Source organism: Sciurus carolinensis, chromosome 3 (assembly GCF_902686445.1).
Source record: "Sciurus carolinensis chromosome 3, mSciCar1.2, whole genome shotgun sequence".
In the NCBI taxonomy this organism is placed as follows: Eukaryota; Metazoa; Chordata; class Mammalia; order Rodentia; family Sciuridae; genus Sciurus; species Sciurus carolinensis.
Genome location: NC_062215.1, coordinates 144,168,736 through 144,194,165, shown reverse-complemented (window position 1 = coordinate 144,194,165; position 25,430 = coordinate 144,168,736). Strand labels below are relative to the sequence as shown.

Here is a 25,430-nt window from a genome sequence, read left to right as displayed (position 1 = left end):
TGAGTATGAAGGGATGCTGTATTTTATCAAATGCTTTTTCTGCATCTATCAAAATAATCATGTGATTCTTGACTTTGTCTGTTGATATAGTGAATTACATTTATTGATTTCCAGATGTTGAACCAACCTTGCATCCCTGGGATAAAACCCATTTGATTGTGGTGCACTATCTTTTTAATACATTTTTGTATGCGATTTGCTAAAATTTTGTTAAGAATTTTTGTGTTGATGTTCATTAAGGATATTGGTCTGAAATTTTCTTTCCTCGATGTGTCTCTCTCTGGTTTAGGTATCAGGGTGATATTGGCTTCATAGCATGAGTTTGGAAGGGTTCCCTCCTCTTCTATTTCATAGACTACTTTGAGGAGTATTGGAATGAGCTCTTCTTTAAAGGTTTTGTAGAACTCAGCTGAGAACCCATTTGGCCTGGACTTTTTTTGTTGGTAGGGTTTTGATGACTTCTTCTATTTCATTACTTGAAACTGATCTATTTAAATTGTGTATGTCCTCCTGGTTCAGTTTAGGTAATTCATATGTCTCTAGAAACCTGTTGATGTCTTTGAGATTTTCTATTTTGTTGGAGTATAGATTTTCAAAATAGCTTCTAATTGTTTTGTATTTCACTCGTGTCTGTTGTGATATTTCCTTGTTCATTCTGAATTTTAGTAATTGAGTTTTCTCTCTCCTTCTCTTTGTTAGTGTGGCTAAGGGTTTATCAATTTTGTTTATTTTTTCAAAGAACCAACTATTTATTTTGTCAATATTCTCAATTGTTTCTTTTGTTTCAATTTCATTGATTTCAGCTCTGATTTTAACTATTTCCTGTCTTCTACTACTTTGGTGTTGCTCTGTTCTTTTTCTAGGGCTATGAGCTGTAGTGTTAGGTCATTTATTTGTTGATTTTTTTCTTCTTTTATTGAATGCACTCCATGAAATAAATTTTCCTCTAAATACTGCTTTCATAGTGTCCCAGAGATTTTGATATGATGTATCTTTGTTCTCGTTTACCTCTAATAATTTTTTTATTTCCCCCTGATGTCTTCTGTTACCCACTCATCATTCAATAGTGTAATATTTAATCTCCAGTTGTTAGAGTAGTTTCTGTTTTTTATTCTGTCATTTATTTCTAGTTTCAATCCATTATGATCTAATAGAATACAAGATAGTATCTCTATCTTCTTGTATTTGCTAACCATGGCTTTGTGGCATAATACATGGTCTATTTTAGAGAAAAATCCATGTGCTGCTGAGAAGAAAGTGTATTCGCTCTTTGTTGGAAGGTATATTCTATATATGTCTGTTAAGTCTAAATTATTGATTGTGTTGTTGAGATCTATGGTTTCTTTGTTCAATTTTTGTTTGAAAGATCTGTCCAGTGGTTAGAGAGGTGTATTAAAATCACCTAGTAGTATTGTGTTGTGGTCTATTTGATTCCTGGAATTGAGGATTTGTTTGATGTACATAGATGGGCCACTGTTTGGGACACAGATATTTATGATTGTTATGTCTTGCTGATTTATGCTTTCCTTAAGCAGTATGAAATGTCCTTCTTTATCCCTTCTGACTAACTTTGGCTTGAGGTCCACATTATCTGAAATGAGGATGGATACTCCAGTTTTTTTGCTGAGTTCATGTGCATGATATGTTTTTTTCCCTCTTTTCCCCTTTAATCTCTGGGTATCTCTTTCTATGAGATGAGTTTCTTGCAGGCAGCATATTGTTGGATCTTTCTTATTAATCCAATCTGCCAGTCTGTTTTTTGACTGATGAGTTCAGGCCGTTAACGTTCAGTGTTATTATTGAGATATGATTTGTATTCCTGGTTATTTGGCTCATTTTTGTTTTTTTGACACGACTCGGTTTCTCCTTTATTTGGCTATTCCTTTAGGGTAGCTCCTCCCTTTGCTGATTTACATCATTGTTTATCATCTCTTCCCCATGTAATATTTTGCTGCGAATGTTCTGTAGTGCCGGTTTTCTTTTTGTAAATTCTTTTAGCTTTTGTTTAGCATGGAAGGATTTTATTTTGTCGTCAAATCTGAAGGTAAGTTTTGCTGGGTATAAGATTCTTGGTTGGCATCCTTTTTCTTTCAGAGCTTGAAAAATGTTGTTCCAGGCCCTTCTAGCTTTTAGGGTCAGGATTGAAAAATCTGCTGATATCCATATTGGTTTCCCCCTGAATGTAATTTGATTTTTTTCTCTCGCAGCCTTTGAAATTCTCTTTATTTTGTATGATAGGTATTTTCATTATAATGTGCCTTGGTGTGGGTCTGTTGTAATTTTGTATATTTGGAGTCCTATAAGCCTCTTGTACTTGATTTTCCATTTCATTCTTCAGATTTGGGGAATTTTCTGATATTATTTCATTGAATAGATTGTTCATTCCTTTGGTTTGTTCCTCTGTGCCTTCCTCAATCCCAATAAGTCTTAAATTTGGCCTTTTCATGATATCCCATAGTTCTTGTAGATTCTGTTCATGATTTCTTACCATCTTCTCTGTTTGGTCAACTTTGTTTTCAAGATTAAATATTTTTTCTTCAATGTCTGAGGTTCTGTCTTCCAGGTGTTCTATCCTATAATTATGCTTTCTATGGAGTTTTTAATTTGGTTTATTGTTTCCTTCATTTCAAGGATTTGCTTGGCTTTTTTTTTTTTTTTCCAGTATCTCTCTTTATTGAAATGATCTTTTGCTTCCCGCATTTGCTCTTTTAACTGTTGAGTGGTGCAATCATTCAAGGCCTGCATTTGCTCTTTCAGCTCATCATTTGCTTCTCTGATCATTTTAATTATGTATATTCTGAATTCCCTTTCTGACATTTCTTCTGCCATGCTGTCATTGGATATTATTGATGTAGCATCTAGGTTTGTTTGTTTTTCTTCCCTTTTCTCATATTGCTCAGGTATCTACCCCTCTAGTAGTGAAACTCTGAGATACCTCAGATGTCCTCTATTGACTTATAGTGTCCCTGTAGATTTCCAATAACTCACCTCCTAGCCTTCAGTAGCTTGAAGTTTTGGAGGAACTTGATAATGCAGTGCTCTACAAGGAAGATGCCCCTGTAGAGGTGGTGGCCTTCAGGTGGGGTATATTCCCTGCTAGTGGGCAGAGGCGCCTCCACTTGTTGACCGATAGTCAGCCAAAGGGGGACTAGACTAAGGGCTGGGGCATGGCTGGTCTGGCTCTGTGTCTCTGGTTCTACCGCCCTGATGGGAAAGCCTCGCCCGGCAGGGAAGACTCACTCGGTGGGGAAGTATCCCTGGGCAGCTCTCCCGAGAAGTTCCCTTCAGTCCAGAACTACCACCTGGGCTTGGCAGCCCTCCTCTGCGACGTTCCCAGGGGTCCGGACCTACCTACTGGGCCAGAAAGCCTCACCCTGCAAGTGAGTCTCTCGCTGGGCAGATCTCTTCTGCAATGTTCCCTGGGGTCCAGAACTACCACCTGGGATGGGGAACCTGGTCCTGCAAGGGACTCTCTCTCTTAGTGGCCCTCGACGTTCCCTGGGGACCAGACCTACTGCCTGGGCCAGGGAGCCTCGCCCTGCACCAAATTCTCTCACTGGGCAGCCCTCCTCTGAGAAGCTACCTGTGGTCCAGTCCTGCCACCAGGGGCTGGGACTCTTACTCTGCGCCGAAGCCTCTCGCTGGGCGGTCCTCTTCTATAATGCTCCTGGTTGTCCAGGTTCACGGCTCCAGCAGGGGAGTCTCACTGGGTAACTCTACTCCACAAAGTTCCCCGCGTTCCCGGACTAGTGCCCTGTCCAGGGAGCCTCGCCCAGTGGGAGAGATTCAGCCGGCACCTCTGAGTTGGTCCCGAGTCTCTCAATACCTCCTCTTCTTGAATCCTGAGTCCTGTCAAAGGGTCTCCAGTCTCCTGTAGGTGTCTCAGGAAGGGAGCCACCCTTCGATGATGATGGCCACGCCCTCAGGAATAATTCAAAATACCTGCACCAGCCTCCAAGGAAGCTGGGGAGCCCCAGCGAGGGTTCGCTGAGTCAGCACAGAGGCAAGTGCAGTGTCCCTCAGCAGTATGGGGTCAGGCGGGCTCAGCAATGGCATCTGACCTCGGGGTCTACATATGCATTTTTTCCTATTAACAGTAAGCTCTTGTGATATCAAAGGAATACATTCAAGGATTATTTAAAATATAAGAAGAGACATTTCATCAAGAAGTATGGAAGTGGAGCTTAGAGCGGGGGAACCACAAACAAACTAGTTTTCTTTGAGATTGTAGCTGACAGTGATGTGAGTTGTGGGTTGGGTTTTCCCTAACAGCTACTTGTAGAATGAGGAAGAATATAGTATAAATTCTTTCACTACAGAGAAAATCACTTTCCTATTTTCCCAGGAGAAGCATTTCAAGAAAGATAAACATCACATGACATAGGACGAGGTGGCACCAGAAAAAAATTTTTCAAATGGGATCTTTACATCAAGAGATCAATTTTTAAAAGTTATAAGGTATAAAAATTAAGTTTTTTAAAATTTTTAAAATTATGGTAAAATAAATATAAAAATTACCATTGTAACTATTTTTAAGAGTACAGTTTAGTGGAATCAAATACATGTAGTTGTAGCTCTTAAATTTCATCAAAATTTTTAATAATTAGTTTATAATTGGCAAAACCCACAAATGTCTCATCATTTTTGCCAATTCACCTTTTCAAACTTTAACAACTTGCAATAAATGATCACTTAGTTCCTAATACCTAGTGTTACCCAAAATATGCAACTTCTTTACATGAATTTTTTTCTTAACGTTTTTAGGACAAACAACATGTAAAAACCAACATGAATGAGAAAATATGACTTAGTAAAGAGAGGAAAGACCACCTCCAAACTCTAGAATCTGAAAACTTACCTTATTTTCTTCAACCAACTTGGAAATGAGGTCATCTCTAGAAACTAAAAACAAAAAGTCCACATAACTAGATGATAATAATAACTTACTACACTGAAAACACAAGTATTTTTCCTATTCAGAAACTAAGGGTCTTTTTGTATGCTGACTACTTTTTTATTTTTACAGACAGACACTAAGTTTTTTAATAAATATTTTGTGAAAAAAGAATTCAAGGATTCTATTCAGATTTTCATAGACTGAAAACTATGCTGTAAAATTATCAAGAAAGTAGTCTACAGTCATTTTCAGTGGTAAATGACACCACATTTTATTTACTCAATGTATAGACGATGAGTCAGAAGGATTTTAAGCCAGAGAGGGTGCTGAGCAGTTTTTTGTTAGATCACTCTACCAAAGATTCAATAAAGGCAGGAAGATCAGTGTAAAACAGTGAGAGCTGGCTTTCATCGGTGATAACAATGGGGCTGCAGAGGAAAAACAGACTTATGAAACAGTAAGCAGAGAGGCTGTCAGATTTGGTGGTTATTGGTAGGGTAAAAGCAATAGGAGAACCTATCACATTTGGACTTGGGATGCAGGACCCTTCATCTATGAAATACAGGGCAAAGAGAAGTTTTGGAGGATAAAATGGGTAAAAATGAATGAACACGAGTTTTCCATATGCTTTGATGCATCTGAAGAGCATTCAAATACACATTTAGTTGGCAGTAGGTACTGTTCTAACAAGGCATGGTGGTACACAACTATAATTCCAGATATTCAGGAAGCTAAGGCATGAAGATCACAAGTTCAATGCCAGTCTGGGCAACTCAGCAAGACCCTATCTCAAAATGAAATTTTTAAAAAGGACTGGGAATGTAAGTTAGCAGTAGAGTGCTTCCCTAGCATTAGCAAGGCCCTGGGTTAATGTCTACCACCTCAAAAAATAAAATAAAACATACTAGCCTAGAGCTCAGGAGGATGATTTTATGTGGGGTGGGGGGAGACATTTGAAACCATTCAGGAGTATATGCAATAAAAATAAAATTAAAGGCAGAAAATTGGGGAACAGTTTGGCATTATATACTTTAGTCAAAAGATGTAAACTTTTGGGGCTGGGGTTATGGCTCAGTGGTAGAGTGCTTGCCTAGCATGTGTGAGGCACTGGGTTTGATTCTCAACACTGCATATAAATAAATGAATAAAAATAAAGGTTTATCAATATCCAAAATATATTTTAAAAAAAAGATGTAAACTTTTGGCTATGTGGAGGCACATGCCTGTAAATCCAGGGGCTTGAGAGGGTGAGACAGGAGGATTGAAAGTATAAGGACTCCTCAGTAATTTAGTGAAGCCCTAAGCAACGTAGCAAGACCCTGTCTCAAAATTAAAAATGTAAAGGGCAGGGGTGTGGTTCAGAGGTAAAGTGCCCTGGGTTCAGTCCCCAGTTATAAAAAAAAAAAAAAAAAAAGCAAACTTTTCTGAGTAATTTGACTTTGTAAAAAATGCAAAGAAATATTTTAGTTTTTTTACTTCAATATTAAAATCAGAAAATGACAAACACATAAAAACTGACATTTTACATAGGATATACCTTATAAAAACCATACTTTTTGAAAACATAAATCCATGACTCATTAACTCTGATTAAAATGTGTGAAGAATCAAAAAGAAAGACTATATTATCTGTTTTGACAATTTTAATAATCAAAGAATGAAAGAGAAGTGCTTATCTTTGGAGAACAATTTAATCACTTTAAGTAATAGGTATATAAATATTTGTTACTACATTAAATTAAAAATTACATTTTAAAATTCATTGATGAAAATATTTAAGGGCATTTTTATTAATTCAAGTAGAATAATTATTTGTACCTTTTTAAAATATTTTTTTAGTTGTCAATGGACCTTTATTTTATTTATTTATATGTGGTGTTGAGGATAAAATCCAGTGCCTCACACATGGTAGGCAATAGGCAAGCATTCTACCACTGAGTCACAATCCCAGCCCCTATTTGTACCTTAAAGTAATAAAATTACTTATATGTAAAAAAGTCTGTAATTCAAAATTAAGCATATAATTAATATTCAGATAGGCTTCTTTTTCCTTATGTTAGCATGAATTACTGTTGTTTTAATCTTCCTTCTTTAATGGTCTTCACATATTCTTTATAAAATTAAAAAATAAAGCATTAACCCAATGTGAAAATAACATTTTAAAAAAACCTCAATACAGACAACTAATATAATAGAAAGATCTGCAGTTTAGTCCCACCTATTCTATTTGCTGTGTGATATTGGGTTCAATCTCTATGATCTTTTTTTCTTTGGTGTAATGGGTATATTTTCTTATCTTTTTGAAAAGACTGCTGTAAGGGGCTGGGGAGATAGCTCAGCTGGTAGAGTGCTTGCCTCGAAAGCACAAGGCCCTGAGTTCGATCCCCAGTACGGCAAAAAAAAAAAAAAAAAAAAAAGACTGCTGTAAGGCTCAACTGAGATAATAAGGAAGCACCATAAAATGCAACACACATTTTTGGAGCCAAACAATCATAAGAAGACAGAAAATTTTCCTAGGGCATTGTCAGAGAACTTCACATAGTAATTTATTACACAACAACTTTAAGGAAAAGTATTTTCTACTAAAAAGAGTAAATCAAAATGGTGGGCATAGTGGCACATGCCCATAATCCCAGGTACTCAGAACACTGAAACAAGAGGCTTGCAAGTTCAAGACCAGTCTTGGCAATTTAATGAGACCCCATCTCAAAATAAAAAATAGAGAGATCAGGATGTAGCTCAGTGGTAGAGCACTTGTCTAGCACGTAGAATGTCCCTGGGTTCAATCCCCAGTAACACACACACAAAGTAGAACTGGAAAATCAAAACATTGACCACATTACTCTTTGCTTTATTTTTTATAATTTTCATTTCCTTTATGATATTTCCTGCCCCATTACAGTCACAGAGCAGAGAAGGTGCAACAGAAGGAACACTGGATTTAAGAGTTAGAAGATCCAGGTCACTTTGCCATTTCTTTGTTCAAATAACTGTGAATAGCTATGGCTAGCTTTGAGTATTAAATAATTTATGTGGAAACACTGTAAAATTCATTATACACATAACTCTTCATGATTTCTATAGTTGAGACTACCTGAAAATTGCTTTACAATGACATATTAACAAAGTGGTAAGACAAAAAGCTGATGAGTTAGAAGCGGCATGATGGAGCACCCATACTCAGCTCAAATAGGCTCTTTCATTTACTAACTGTGTCACTCATTCCATCTGTGAAATGAGGGAATTAGTCTAAACTCTCTTTAAAGTATCCAACAACTAACCATCTCTACAAATAGAGGTTAACCAAAACATATTGGTAACCTGAAAAATTGAGAGTCTGACATGAGGAATTGATAGAATCAGTAAGTTAGCAAGAATAGCCTTATTTTCTAATTAGTATTTTATTATCCAGTATTCAATCTAAATATCTGGAAACCAAATGTTCCCAAATACCCAAACACTTAAATAAGGAGGGGAAAATAATGAAAAAGAAAAGTTTACAATAAATAGAGTCCTATTTTAATACCAACACTTATTTCTGTTATAGTGTTGTAGGTGGAAAAGAAATTAGCAATTATTTACATCCAAGACTGTGGAAAATGCTAGTAACATGGCTACTTCAAGACTTTGGATCATAAGAGTTTTTGCATGAAGTCTCAAAATACTAAGAGAAGTGTGATTTCTAGCATCTATGTTCATACTTAGATCAGACTTGAGCTGTGAGATAGCCATCTCCAACTCTTCTTTTTTCTGTTGCTCCTGTGCCAGTAGTTCTTGGGTGGTCTGTATAGAACTGCGTAAGGCACCACAGTTTTGCTGCAACATGTGCACCTGAAATTGTATAAGAAAAACTCCTTTTCTGTAAAGATTTCTAATAAATGACCTTATAGAACATGTGGAAGGAAGAATTTCCATCCTCAATGTCACTGAGGAGTAAAGAGGATATGTCAATATGTCACAGTTAAAATCTCAACAGAAGCTGGGCATGGTGGCTATACCTGTTATCCCAGCGACAGGGGAGAGGTTGAAGCAGGAGGATCCCAAGTTCAAGGACAGCCTTAGCAACTTAGTGAGACACTTTCTCAAAATAAAATGAATAAATAAAAAGGGTTGGGTATATTGCTCAGTTGTATAGTGCTGCAGTGTTCAATCCCCAATACCATCCCCAATGCCAAAAAATCCTCAACAGAATGCAGTGCCTTTTACCAGGGCTGTCCAATAGAACTTTCTGTGCATTCTTCAACACAATAGTCACTAGCCACAAGAGGTTGATAAGTAGGTGCAACATGGCCAGAGTGAGGAACTGAATTTAAATAGCCTTAAGTGGCTAATGACTATCACAATGGCAGTAAAAGTTACAGTAAAAAAGAATAACTTCTGAATTCCTTAGGTAGAATCCTTTTTATAATTCAGTTGTTAAGGGCAGTCATTGGTTAAAATAATAAAGATTATATAATCTAATTACAGGTATTAAATATAAAAATACAATTGCCTTGGGTAGTTAGAATTTAAAGTAGTCTAACTTACACAAAGAAATTTCAAATACTACAATGAAGGCAAAAATATTATGTTAAAATTTAAAATGACAATTAAAATCAGCAGTGTACATTCTTGACTGTTTTATTTATTAGTATTCTTTGAATGTTAACATTGTTAGTTGAGGTTAATCTATATTTTCTATCCAGAACATAAATGTATAGCCCAAGATCAGGGCCAATGGCTGTAGCAAAGACTGGTTGGTATAGGAGAAAGATAATGTACCAAGAGTTAAGAATTCACCTCTATAACACCTGAAACAAATTCTCTGTTCCTTCATACTCTCACTCATAAATTAAGGGTGTTAGAATAAATAATATTAGAGTCCTTTTTTGGAGGGTGGTACCAGGGATTGAACTCAACTCAGAGGCATTTGACCATTGAGACACATCCCCAGCCCCATTTTGTATTTTATTTAGAGACAGGGTCTCACTGAGTTGCTTAGCATCTCACTGTTACTGAGACTGGTTTTGAACTGGAGATCCTCCTGCCTCAGCCTCCCAAGCTGCTGGGATTACAAGCATGCAACACCATGCCCGGCTTAGAGTCCTTTCTTATTTTGCACTAATTTTTTTAAAAATTGTAGTAAGAATGCTAATAGGTTATTAAGGAAAACTAAACAATAAATCTAGAAGAAATTGGCAAAATCTAAAGTTTATCAATGAAGTCTCGGTTTTTATTTGATTTACTTCCCTAATACAAATGAGAAGAAATCTACCTGTTTCCGTTCTTCTTCCACTGTTGATCCCATTTCTTGTATTTTGAGTAGCATGGCTGATCCAGATTTCTCAAGTGATTCCCTGAAGTGCTTCTCCTGAGCCAGTTGTCTCCTTAGCTACAGAATAACACTGTAGTTAGCGACACCAGTCTAATGAAGAGCAAAGTTACCATGAAAAGTTTCTCAGACATGCTCTCTCATCCCCAAACATTCTTTCATTTATGACCACTCAGGAACATGCTTGTTTTTCCCTGATGAATAACTTTCTAGGAAACAAATGGGTTGCTCTCATCTTCATACTGTTAAATCTGTTTTCCAAATTGGATGTTAAGGCCCAGTAGAGGAAGCTGGAAGCAGCACTTAGAAAAAGGAAATAATAGAATAGAATGGAAAGAAATTATAGCCAAGTAGTAAGGATAAGTACTGCTTCATGGAATGTTGCATGTATGCAATCCATGTACAATGGAGTGTTATAAAAAGTTTGAAAAACACAAGTACCAGATTTTAGTACCATATTATTTCTGAGTTTTGGGTTTTTTTTTTCCCAACTCTTATTTTCTCATATTTTGATTCCTTTATATATTTTAATCTATTTACTATAAACATGCCTCTAAAAGCTATTTCAATTATTTTGGAATTTGAAGGTTTAAACAAATAGTGCAGCAACTTTTAAAGAGCAGACAAAACTGACGCTTGAGAATTTGGGCTCCATGGTATCAAGACATAAGATAAATATATTTGGTCTCTGCCTCTGGCTTTTGGCATGCAGCTCCTAAAACCCTTGGAATCTCCAGGTAAGGGCATCTTTCATATGCTATAAGATGATTATGAGATGCCTGGTTGGAGGGGGGCCCTACATAGCTTCAGGATACAGTCTGGTCAGAAAGGCATGACCAGTAGTTTAGAAACTTCAGTCCTACCTGCCATCCTCTGGGGAGGCAAAGGAGCTGAAGGTTGAGTTGATCACTAGTGGCCAATGATGTAATAAAACATGCCTAAGTAATGAATAAGCCTCCACAAAAACCCAAGAGAGTTGGGTTTGGAGAGCTTACAGATAGCTGAATATCTAGAGTGGTGCTGGGTGAGGGCACAGAAGCTCCACATCATTTCCCACATGCCTTGCCCTATGCATCTGTTCCCTGGCTGTTCATCTGTATTCTCTGTAATACAGGTGGTGTATTCCTCATTCAAAATACTTGGGACACAACTCTCCATCATATTAGCCTAGGAACCAACTTCCTCAACAAGACTCAAAGAAGCACAAGAAGTAAAATCAAGAATCAATAAAGGGAATATTTCAAAGTAAAAAGCTTCTACACAGTAAAGGAAATAATGAAGAACATGAACAGAAAACCTACAGAATGGGAGAAAATCTCCCTCAGATAGAGCATTAATCTCCAGGATATACAAAGAACTCAAAAAACTTAACACTAAAAATAAATAAATAAATAAATAACCTAATCAATAAATGGGCAAAGGAACTGAACAGATACTTCACAGAAGAAATATAAATGGCCAAAAAATATAAGAAAAAAATGTTCAACATCACTAGCAAATAGAGAACTGCAAATTAGAATTACACTATGATTCCATCTCACTCCAGTTAGAATGGCAATTATCAAGAATATAAGTAACAATGAATGTTGGCACAGATATGGGGAAAAAGGTATACTAATACAATCCTGGTGGGACTGCAAATTGGCACAACCACTCTGGAAAGCAGTGTGGAGAATCCTCAGAAAACTTAGACTGGAACAACCATTTGACCCAGTTATCCCACTCCTCAGTATATACCCCAAGGACTTAAAATCAGCATACTATAGTGACATAGCCACATCAATGTTTATAGCAACTCAATTCACAATAGCTAAGCCATGGAACCAACCTAGATGCCCTCAACAGATGAACAGATGAAAATGTGGTGTACATATATACACAATGTAATATTATTCAGCCATAAAAAAGAATGAAATTATGGCGCTTGCCAGTAAATGGATGGAACTGGAGACTTATCATGCTAAGCAAAAGAAGTCAATCCGAAAAAAACAAAGGCCAAATGTTCTCTCTAATATGTGAATGCTGACACATAATTGGGAAGGAAGGGGAAAACAGAAGTTCACTAAAGTAGACAAAGGGGAAGGAAGGAGGGGATGGGAATAGGAAATACAGTAGAAGGAATCATACAGAACTTTTGTATGTGCATATGTGAATATATGACCAGTGAAACTCCTTATCATGTACAACCGCAAGAATGAAATCCTAATTATAATAGGTTATGTTCCATGTATACATGTCAAAATACACTCTACTGTCATGTACATCTAAAAAGAGCAAATTAAAAAAACAATAAAAAAATGCTTGGGACAAGAAGTGCTTCAGATTTTGGAATATGCATAGATAGCTGGTTTAGTCTTCTAAACTAAAAATTCAAATACTCTGATAACCAAAACTTTTTGAGTTCCAACATGACAATAAATAATTTTGGGATTCTGGAATGTTTCCAAGTTTGGATTAGGGGTGTTTAACTGATATCCTTAAAATAAATGGGTAAATATAGGTAGTTTCTCTGATTTCTGTGAATCACTAGCAAACTAATTATACCCACGAGGTCTGTCACAGAAACACTGATTTATACATGGTTGGTCAGAAGCACAAGTCACAACCTGGGGCTTACAATTAACCTCAGAAGTGAAGGGTAAGGAGCACTTTTGTGAGATTGAGCCCTTTAACCTGTGAAATCTGATGCTATCTCCAGGTAGTCAGTATCAGAATTGAATTGATTATATAAGGCACCCAGTTGTTGTCCTGAAGAATTGCTTGATGTGCAAAGAGAAATCCTCACACATCTGGTGTCAAAAGTACTGTGCTGAGTGATATGTGAGAGTTGGAAAATACTTTGGCTTTCTCCTACTTCTGATGTACGCTGAACTTATTTCTGTCCATAAAAAACTATAAAATGAATCAGATAAAAGATATTAAAAAAAGGTTAAGAGTCTCTTATTTTAAAAGAGATCCTTCCTTGGAGAATGCTATTCCTCTGATGAAGCAATGTTAAACTAAAAGAAATTCTATTTTAAACCCCAAGGATGATGACATAAAGTGCACTTCATAATTATTCACCACCACATTGTATGTTTATGTGTTTTCTCTATTGATAATAACTTAATAATTAGAAATAAGTTTTTAAAAAGTTGCAAGAGGCGATCCAAGATGGCGGCCTAGAGGGAGACTGCACCCCCAGTCGCTCCAGAACCCTGGAGTTAAGAAGGGGAGGCATTGAGAGACTCGGACTGAAATAGAGCCACGGGTGAGTCTGCCCACTGGGTAAAGCTCGGCCCGGGTGGCAGGCCCAGATAGAGGTGGCTTAGCGGAGCCGGGCAGGGCAGCTAGAGTCATCCACAGGCAGTCCTGTGCACTCCGGCGGTGGGCCCCGCCCACACAGCCAGCTTCTCCAGGTTCTCGGAACGGAACTGGCCCGCTAGTGGGAGCCTTTCTGATCAGAACAAGCTCCGAGTCCCGGAGCCACTGCAGCGCAGTGTACTCCGGCAACGAACCAGCGGAGAGCCGCGATCAGCAAGCAGCCTCTGGGATTAGGGCAGGGCAGCCAGAGACCTCTTCAGGCGGCTCTGCCCACTCCGGCTGCAGGCTCTCTTCACGGGGCGATCCAAGATGGCGGCCTAGAGGGAGACTGCACCCCAAGTCGCTCCAGAACCCAGGAGTTAAGAAGGGGAGGCATTGAGAGACTCGGACTGAAATAGAGCCACAGGTGAGTCTGCCCACTGGGTAAAGTTCGGCCCGGGTGGCAGGCCCAGATAGAGGTGGCTTATTGGAGCCGGGCAGGGCAGCTAGAGTCTTCCCAAGGTGGCCTTCCACACTCCGGCAGTGGGCTCCTCCCACACGGCCAGCTGCACGGCGCAGGCCCACAGTGAGAGCATTTCCGCACAGAGCCAGTTCCAAACTGTGGAACCAGTAGGGGGCTAGGGGCAGTTTTCTTCGGATGAGCTGCTTTATCAGATTCCTCCAAGACATCAGGCTACTGAAGGCTGGGAGGTGATACACTGGAAATCTACAGGGACACTATAAGCCAGTAGCAGAAAACTGCAATATCTCAGGGTCCCACTGACAACTGACCAATATGAGAAAACAAGGGAAGAAAATGTCCCAAACAAACCTAGATACTACATCAATAAAACCCAATGACAGCACAGCAGAAGAAATGTCAGAAAGGGAGTTCAGAATGTACGTAATTAAAACGATCAGGGAAGCTAATGAGGAGATGAAAGAGCAAATGCAGGCATTGAAGGAGGAGATGAAAGAGCAAATGCAGGCATTAAATGATCGCACCAATCAACAGTTAAAAGACCAAATACGGGAAGCAAGAGATCATTTCAATAAAGAGTTAGAGATACTGAAAAAAAACCAAACTGAAATCCTTGAAATGAAGGAAACAATAAACCAAGTTAAAAACTCCATAGAAAGCATAACCAATAGGATAGAACACCTGGAAGACAGAACCTCAGACATTGAAGACAAATTATTTAATCTTGAAAGCAAAGTTGGCCAAACAGAAAAGATGGTAAGAAATCATGAACAGAATCTACAAGAATTATGGGATATCATGAAAAGGCCAAATTTAAGAATTATTGGGATTGAGGAAGGCTTAGAGAAACAAACCAAAGGAATGAACAATCTATTCAATGAAATAATAACAGAAAATTTCCCAAATCTGAAGAATGAAATGGAAAACCAAGTACAAGAGGCTTATAGAACTCCAAACATACAAAATTACAACAGACCCACACCAAGGCACATTATTATGAAAATACCTAACATACAAAATAAGACAGAATTTTAAAGGCCGCGAGAGAAAAGAATCAAATTACATTCAGAGGGAAACCAATAAGAATATCAGCAGATTTTTCAATCCAGACCCTAAAAGCTAGAAGGGCCTGGAACAACATATACCAAGCCCTGAAAGAAAACGGATGCCAACCAAGAATCTTATACCCAGCAAAACTTACCTTCAGATTTGACGATGAAATAAGATCCTTCCATGATAAACAAAAGCTAAAGGAATTTACAAAAAGAAAGCCAGCATTACAGAACATTCTCAGCAAAATATTCCATGAGGAAGAGATGAAAAACAACGATGCAAATCAGCAACAGGAGGCGCTAGCCTAAAGGAATAGCCAAATAAAGGAGAAACCAAATCATGTCAAAAACAAATATGAGTCAATTGACTGGGAATACAAATCATATCACAATAATAACCCTGAATGTTAATGGCCTGAATTCATCAATCAAAAGACACAGACTGGCAGATTGGATTAAAAAGAAAAATCCAACAATATGCTGCCTGCAAGAGACTCACCTCATAGAAAGAGACACCCATAGACTAAAGGTGAAAGGATGGGGAAAAACATACCATGCACACGGACACAGCAAAAAAGTTGGAGTATCCATCCTCATCTCAGATAATGTGGACTTCAAACCAAAACTAATCAGAAGGGATAAAGAAGGACATTACATGCTGCTTAAGGGAAGCATAAATCAGCAAGACATAACAATCATAAATATCTATGCCCCGAACATTGGCTCATCCACGTACGTCAAACAAATCCTTCTCAATTACAGAAATCAAATAGACCACAACACAATCATACTAGGCGATTTTAACACACCTCTCTCACCACTGGATAGATCGTCCAAACAAAAATTGAATAAAGAAACTATAGATCTCAACAACACAATCAGCAATTTAGACTTAACGGACATATATAGAATATACCATCCAACAAAGAACGAATACACTTTCTTCTCAGCAGCACATGGATCCTTCTCTAAAATAGACCATATTTTATGCCACAAAGCTACTGTTAGCAAATACAAGAAGATAGAGATACTACCTTGTACTCTATCAGATCATAATGGATTGAAATTAGAAATAAATGACAGAATAAAAAACAGAAACTTCTCCAATACCTGGAGACTAAATAATACACTATTATATGATGAATGGATAACAGAAGACATCAGGAGGGAAATAAAAAAATTCTTAGAAGTAAACGAGAACAAAGACACATCATATCAAAATCTCTGGGACACTATGAAAGCAGTACTTAGAGGAAGATTTATTTCATGGGGTGCATTCAAAAAAAGAAGTAGAAATCAACAAATAAACGACTTAACACTACAGCTCAAAGCACTAGAAAAAGAAGAGCAGACCAATACCAAAAGTAGTAGAAGACAGGAAATAGTTAAAATCAGAGCCGAAATCAACGAAATCGAAACAAAAGAAACAATTGGAAAAATTAACAAAATAAATAGTTGGTTCTTTGAAAAAAATAAACAAAATTGATAAACCCTTAGCCACACTAACAAAGAGAAAGAGGGAGAAAACTCAAATTACTAAAATTCGGAATGAACAAGGAAACATCACAACAGACACGAGTGAAATACAAAACATAATTAGAAGCTATTTCGAAAATCTATACTCCAACAAAACAGAAAACCTCGAAGACATCAACAAATTTCTAGAGACATATGAACTACCTAAACTGAACGAGGAGGACATACACAACTTAAATAAACCAATTTCAAGCAATGAAATAGAAGAGGTCATCAAAAGCCTACCAACAAAGAAAAGTCCAGGACCAGATGGGTTCTCAGCCGAGTTCTACAAAACCTTTAAAGAAGAGCTCATTCCAATACTTCTCAAACTATTCCATGAAATAGAAGAGGAGGGAACCCTACCAAACTCGTTCTATGAAGCCAATATCACCCTGATACCTAAACCAGACAGAGACACATCGAGGAAAGAAAATTTCAGACCAATATCCTTAATGAATATCGATGCAAAAATTCTCAACAAAATTTTAGCAAATCGCATACAAATATATATTAAAAAGATAGTGCACCACGATCAAGTGGGTTTTATCCCAGGGATGCAAGGTTGGTTCAACATTCGGAAATCAATAAACGTCATTCACCATATCAACAGACTTAAAGTTAAGAATCACATGATTATTTCAATAGATGCAGAAAAAGCATTTGATAAAATACAGCATCCCTTCATGCTCAAAACACTAGAAAAATTGGGGTAGTGGGAACATTCCTAAACATTATAAAGGCAATCTACGCTAAGCCCATGGCTAATATCATTCTAAATGGTGAAAAACTGAAAGCGTTCCCCCTAAAAACTGGAACAAGGCAGGGATGCCCTCTTTCACCGCTTCTATTCAACATCGTCCTTGAGACTCTAGCCAGAGCAATCAGACAAACCAAAGAAATTAAAGGGATACGAATAGGAAAAGAAGAACTCAAACTATCCCTGTTCACTGATGACATGATTATATATTTAGAGGAACCTGGAAATTCCTCCAGAAAACTTTTAGAACTCATAAGTGAATTCAGTAAAGTAGCAGGTTACAAGATCAATGCTCATAAATCCAATGCATTTTTATACATGTGATGAATCTTCAGAAAGAGAAATTAGGAAAACTACCCCATTCACAATAGCATCGAAAAAAATAAAATACTTGGGAATCAATCTCACAAAAGAGGTGAAAGACCTCTACAATGAGAACTACAGAACACTAAAGAAAGAAATTCAAGAAAACCTTAGAAGATGGAAAGATCTCCCATGTTCCTGGATAGGCAGAATTAATATCGTCAAAATGGCTATACTACCTAAAGTGCTATACAGATTCAATGCAATTCCAATTAAAATCCCAATGATGTGCCTTGCAGAAATAGAGCAAGCAATTATGAAATTCATCTGGAAGAATAAAAAACCTAGAATAGCTAAAGCAATCCTCAGTAGCGAGTGAAGCAGGGGGTATTGCAATACCAGATCTTCAACTCTACTACAAAGCAATAGTAACAAAAACGGCATGGTATTGGTACCAAAATAGACAGGTAGATCAATGGTACAGAATAGAGGACATGGACACAAACCCAAATAAATACAATTTTCTCATACTAGACAAAGGTTCCAACAATATGCAATGGAGAAAAGATAGCCTCTTCAACAAATGGTGCTGGGAAAACTGGAAAACCATATGCAATAGAATGAAATTAAACCCCTATCTCTCACCCTACACAAAAATCAACTCAAAATGGATCAAGGACCTCGGAATCAGACCAGAGACCCTGCATCTTATAGAAGAAAAAGTAGGTCCAAATCTTCAACTTGTTGGCTCAGGATCAGATTTCCTTAACAGGACTCCCATAGCACAAGAAATAAAAGCAAGAATCAACAACTGGGATAGATTCAAACTTAAAAGCTTTCTCTCAGCAAAGGAAACTATCAGAAATGTGAAGAGAGAGCCTACAGAGTGGGAGAATATCTTTGCCAACCATACCTCAGATAGAGCGCTAATTTCCAGAATCTATAAAAAACTCAAAAAACTCTACACGAAGAATACAAATAATCCAATCAACAAATGGGCTAAGGAAATGAACAGACACTTCACAGAAGAAGATGTACAAGCAATCAACAGATATATGAAAAAATGTTCAACATCTCTGGTAATAAGAGAAACACAAATCAAAACTACCCTAAGATTTCATCTCACCCCAATTAGAATGGCGATTATCAAGAATACAAGCAACAATAGGTGTTGGCGAGGATGTGGTGAAAAAGGAACACTCATACATTGCTGGTGGGGTTGCAAGTTAGTGCAACCACTCTGGAAAGCAGTGTGGAGATTCCTCAGAAAGCTTGGAATGGAAACACCATTTGACCCAGCTATCCCACTCCTTGGCCTATACCCAAAGGACTTAAAATCAGCATACTACAGAGATACAGCCACATCAATGTTCATTGCTGCTCAATTCACCATAGCCAGATTGTGGAACCAACCTAGATGCCCTTCAGTTGATGAATGGATAAAGAAACTGTGGCATATTTATACAATGGAATATTACTCCGCAATGAAGAATGATAAAATTATGGCATTTGTAGGCAAATGGTCGAAATTGGAGAATATCATGCTAAGTGAGATAAGCCAATCTCAAAAAACTAAAGGACGAATGATCTCGCTGATAAGCGGATGAGGACATATAATGGGGGGTGGGAGGGGCTAGCATCAGGTTTAGGGTTAGGTTTAGAGTTAGGCTAAGGAGAGCGGCAAGAATGAAGGAAAGAAGGACTGTGTAGAGGGAAAAGAGGGGTGGGAGGGGTGGGGGGAGGGGAAAAATAAAATAAACATCATTACCCTATGTAAATGTAAAAAAATAAAAAATTAAAAAAAAAAAGCAAATTTCAAAACTAGAGCCAAACTTTACCAAGATAGCAATGAGATTTTAATATAAAAATTTAAATGACTTAGGAAATGAAAATTCAGATAATCTAATGTCAATTGTAATTTGCCAAACTTAAGAAAGTTCTTTTTCTGAATTTTACACAAAATAAAGATAAAATAATGACATGTTTCCTATCAAGGAAACTAAAAAAAAAAAAAAAAAAAAAAAAAAAAAAAAGTTGCAAGAGATAAAAATGTATGAGTACAAAATGTTACAAAACCTTATTTTGGAAATCTTATTTCTTAATCATATCCCTGATATTGGACACGAAGACTTTTCCAGTTTTTCACTATTCTAAATACTGTTCTATTGAACATGCTTATGAATAATCTTTCATTATTTTCTGGCTATTTCCTTAGGATAAATTTCTACAAGATGAATCACTAGTTGAAAGGCATACTTTTCAGACTTTTTTTTTAAGTTGTCAATAGACTTTTATTTTACTTATTTATATGTGGTGCTGAGAACTGAACACACTGAGCTACAACCCCAGTCCTACTTTTTAGACTTTTGAAATGTAAATGTTTTCTTTCCAATATTAACTTCTTATTGGTAGTGTTTTAATAAATCTTTTCAGCACTATGTATCATCATTTTCTTAAGTCTTTTCCTAATTTAATAAATGAAAAATACCACAATATTTTCCCATTTCTTTCATTTCTAGTGAGGTTAAACATCCAATATGGTTTTAGCTCTTTACATATTTCTTTCCTTAATTGTCGATACTTATCCTTTGCCCACTGTTTTTCATGTTTTAAGTCAGTTTTAAGTCCTTTAAAATAGAAAATTATTAACTTTTGTATAGTCTTGTTATATTTTATTAATTTCACTTTTTACAAGAAGTTTTAAATTCTCACGTGGTCAAATCTTTTAAGCATTATATAATTCAGCTTTTTTTCAAGCTTAGAAATTCCCTTTTCCTTCAACAAGAAGGTAAATATCATAATCTATATAAGAATGAGTCATAGTTTTCATTTTTGGATACATTTAAAAGTTTATAATCTTTATTTGATAATTATATTATTAAGATTAATTTCTGAAGCATTAAGGCCAATCAATCAATACACCTGATGTTTATCAGATTATAGATATCATATATTTCTTATGTCTTTTAGGAAGATATATACCAAATTTAATCTGTCTGTATATAGTTCTCTGTTACGGGATGAATTGTGTCTGCTCCAAATTTTGATGTTGAAGCCCTAACCCCAATACTTCACAATGTGATTCTACTAGGAGGCTGGGCTTTTCAAGAGGTGATTAAGTTAAAGTGAGGTCATTAGGGTGGGCATTTATCCAATCTTCCTGATGTCCTTATAAGGAGAAATTTAGATACACAGAGATACCATGGATGCATCCACACAGAAAACATCATGTGAGAACCCATTGAGAAGATGACCTGTGCAAGCCAACAAGCAAAACCTCAGGAACAACCAAACTTCTAACACTCTGATCTTGGTCTTGTAGCCAACAGAAGTATTAGAAATAAATTTCTGTTTATGCCACCCAGTCTGTGGGACCTTATCGTGGCAACCCAGCAAACTAGCATACCCCGTCTGTTCCACATAACCTGCCTTTCATAAAAATTAACTTGAAATAAATCAAAGACCTAAATACAACAGGCAAAACAATAAGATTTGTAAAAGAGAAAATCCAGGTACATGAGATTGTCAATGATTCTTTAGACAATAAAAAAATTATAATCAACCAAAGAAAAAAAATTTATTGTTGGACTTTGTTAATATTAAGAGCTACTGCTCTGTGAAAGATATTAACAGAATGAAAAGACAAGCTGCAAAGAAATCAGGGATGAAATAAAAAAATATTTAGGGTAAATGAGAATAGTGATACAACATATCAAAATCTCTGGGACACTATGAAGGCAGTGCTAAGAGGAAAGCTTATTGCACTGAGCTCATTCATTAAAAGAATAGAAAGTCAACAAACAAATAACCTAACATTACATCTCAAAGCCCCATAAAAAGAACAAATCAACACCAAAAGCAGAAGACAGGAAATAATTAAAATCACAGCTGAAATCAATGAAATTGAAACAAAAGAAACATCAACAAAACAAAGAGTTGGTTCTTCGAAAAAATACATAAAATTAATAAACAGCCAAACTAACAGAGAGAGAAAACTCCAATTACTAAAATTCACAATTAAAAAAATAAATATCACAATGGAAACTACTGAAATACAGATGATAATTAGAAACTATTTGAAAATTTATACTCTAATAAAATAGAAATTCTTGAAGATATCAACAAATTTCTATCCAAATTGAATCAGAAGGACATAAAAAATTTAAAGACATCAATTTCAAGCAATGAAATTGAAGACACCATCAAAAGCCTAAACACAACCAACAACAACAAAAAAAAATCCCAGGACCATGCATGGATTCTCAGTGAAGTTCTATCACACTAAAGAAGAATTAATACCAATCCTTCTAAAATTATTCCATGAAATAGAAAAGGAGGGAACCCTTCCAAACTCATTCTATGAAACTATTATCACCCCGATACCAACACCAGACAAAGACATATCCAGGAAAGAAAACTTCAGACCAATATTCCTCATGAACGCAGATGCAACAATTCTAAATAAAATTCTGGCAAATCAAATATAAAAAACACATTAAAAAGATAGTGCACCATGATCAAGTGAGGTTCTTCCCAGGGATGCAAGGTTGATTCAACAAACAGAAACTAATAAATGTAATTCATCACATCAATAGATTTAAAGACAAGAACCACATGACTATCTCAATAGAGGCAAAAAAAAGCATGCAACAAAAACCAGCATCCATTCATGTTCAAAGCTCTGAAACACTAGGGATAGCAGGAACATACCTTGTTGGGTCTAATGACACGTTAACTAACTCAGGCCGACTCCTTACTTCCTGGTGAGTGAGCAGGATCAAGGCCTCAACGGCGGTTTCAATAGTTAATGACAATAAACCGGACCACCGTCAGGGATTGGTTAACAACAGTTCCGCCAACGTGATCAGCTCGTGCTTTCCATATAGTCCAATGGGACTCTTGCCTGTGTGAACCCCCATGCCTTGCTGATCTTTAAGCTGATTGGTTCCCGCCTAGCCCCCACCCTACATAAAAGCTGTGTGACTTCCTCAATAAACGAGTTCCTGCTGTGACGGGTCTCCCTGACGCGTCTGATTGTCCTCCACCAGGAGGGCTGGGGAACGGGCGGTCAGTCGGCCTTACCTATCCTTATCTGACCTTGTTGGGGAGTGTCCCCTTCCCTTGCCGCTGGTCGAGAAGGGCAAGGGGGCTTAAGACCCCGACAATACCTCAACATTGTAAAAGTTAATATATGCTAAAGCCAAGGCCAACATCATTCTAAATGGAGAAAAATTGAAAGCATTCCCTCTAAAAACTGAAACAAGATAGAGATGCCCTCTTTTACCATTTCTATTCTACATAGTCCTTGAGACTCTAGCCAGAGCAGTTAGACTAAAGAAATTAAAGGGATATGAATAGGTAAAGAAGAACTCAAACTATCCCTATTTGCCAACAACATGATTCTATATTTAGAATACCAAAAACTCCACTAGAAAACTTCTAGAACTCATAAATGAATTTAGCAAAGTAGCAGGATATAAAATATGTATAAATCAACTGTATTTCTATACATCAGTGATGAATCAACTGAAAAAGAAATTAGGAAAACTATCCCATTCACAATAGCTTCAAAGAAAATAAAATATTTGGGAATCAATCTAACAAAAGAGATGAAAGACCACTACAGTGAAAACCACAGAACTCTAAAGAAAGAAATTGAAAAAGAACTTAGAAGATGGAAAGCTCTCCCACATTCTTGGATAGGCAGAATTCATATTGTCAAAATGGCCATACTACCAAAACTGTTATACAGACTTAATGCAATTCCTATTAAAATTCAATGGCATTCTTCATAGAAATAGAAAAAGCAGTCATGAAATTCAACTGGAAAAATAAGAGACCCAGAATAGCCAAGGCAATCCTTCACAAAAAAAGTAAAGCAGGAGACAATCACAATACCAGACTTTAAATTATATTTCAGAGCCATAGTAACAAAAATGGCATGGTATTGGCACCAAAACAGACATAAAGACCAATGATACAGGACAGAAGACACAGAGAAAACCCCACAAAAATAGTGTTATGGTTTGGAGATGTCCCCCAAAAGCTCATGTGTGAGACAATGCAAAAAGGTTCAGAGGAGAAATGATTGGCTTGTAAGAGGTTTAATCCAATCAATGAATTAATACCCTGATAGGAATTAACTAAGAGGTAACTGAAGTGGTAGGGTGTGGCTGGAGGAAGTTGGAATTGGGAGCGTGGCTTTGGGATGTACATTTGTACCTGGTAAGTGGAGAACTATCTCTCTGCTTCCTAATAATCATGTGGGCTGCTTTCCTTCTGCCACACTCTTCTACCATGATGTTCTGTGTCACCTTGAGCCCTGAAGAATGGAGCTGGCATTCTATGGACTAAGACCCCTGAAACTGTGAGCCCTCAAATAAACTTTCCTCCTCTACACTTTTTCTGGTCTCACAGCAGTGAAAAGGCTGACTAAAACATACAGTTATCTCTTACTAGAATAAGTTACCATAAACATACTTTAGATAAAAGACAGCCTCCTGGGGCTGGAGCTATAGTTCAGTGGTAGAGTGCTTGCCTCACACATGTGAGGCCCTGGGTTCAATCCTCAGCTCCACATAAAATTAAATAAATAAAGACATTGTGTCCATATACGACTAAAAAACAATCTTTTTAAAAAAATGATAGCCTCTTTGACAAATGATGCTGGGAAAACTGGAAATCCATATGTAACAAAATGAAATCAGACCCTTATCTCTCACCCTGCACAAAACTCAACTCAAAGTAGATCAAGGACCTAGGCATTAGACCAGAGATCCTGTGCCCAACAGAAAAAAAAGTAGGCCCAAGTCTCCATCATGTCAGCTTAGGAACTAACTTCCTCAACAGGACTCCTAAAGTATAAGTAGTAAAATAAAAAAATCAATAAATGGAATGGAATCAAACTAAGAAGCTTCTGCACAGCAAAAAAATCAAGAACATGAAGAAAGAGCCTATAGAATGCAAGAAAATCTTTGCCACCTGTAGCTAGGATAGAGCATTAATCTCCAGGATATACAAAGAACTCAAAAAACTTAACACACACACACACACAAACCCTCAAATAACCCAATCAATAAATGGGCAAAGGAACTAAACAGACACTTCACAGAAGTAGAAATATGATCGGTCAGCACATATATGAAAAAATGTTCAACATCACAAAGAAGAGAAATGCAACTTAAAACTACACTGAGATTCCATTTCACTCCAGTCAGAATGGCAATCATCAAGAACACAAGTAACAGTGAACGTTGGCATGGATGTGGGGAAAAAGGCATACTCATACATTGCTGGTGGGACTGCAAATTGGTATAACCACTCTGGAAAGCAATATGGGGATTCCTCAGAAAACTCAGAATGGAACAACTTTTTGACCCAGTTATCCCACTCCTCAGCATATGTTGGGAGAAATCCTAGTTCTTGGCTGGCAGCAGAGAACATCTCAAGTGTGTAAACCGGCGGGGAGGAGTGTTCTGCTTCAGTCACCTAGGAAAGTACAAAACTCCCCCAAACTGACTCAGTGTTACCAAGGAAACCCGTATAGGAACCTGGTGATCTGATCCCCCGTGGCACATTGTGATAGGGAAAGAAACCTATAAAATGTATAGCTGATCCCACAACAAACGAGTTTGCAAGCTGCTCGCCCACAAACTTGCTTCCACCCAACTCCCAAAGTCTGGGTCTTGACTCCGCGCCGCTTACCCCATGTAAGAGCTAGCCCGGCACAAGAGAAGCTACATCTATATACCCAAAGGACTTAATATCAGCATACTATAGTAACATAGCCACATCAGAGTTTATAGCAGCTCAATTCACAACAGCTAAGC

At 37.2% G+C, this 25,430-nt stretch overlaps 1 protein-coding gene across 1 annotated transcript in view; it reads right to left on the bottom strand.

The window, feature by feature from the left end:
* Ccdc150 (coiled-coil domain containing 150) overlaps positions 1–25,430 on the bottom strand; it is a 113,917-nt gene that overhangs the window by 72,311 nt on the left and 16,176 nt on the right. Inside the window, exons 6-8 of the mRNA XM_047546435.1 lie at positions 10,152–10,268; positions 8,599–8,728; positions 4,859–4,902 (exon numbers count right to left, since the gene is read on the bottom strand). Coding sequence (XP_047402391.1) covers positions 4,859–4,902; positions 8,599–8,728; positions 10,152–10,268 — 291 coding nt within the window. The remainder of the gene's footprint in view (positions 1–4,858; positions 4,903–8,598; positions 8,729–10,151; positions 10,269–25,430) is intronic.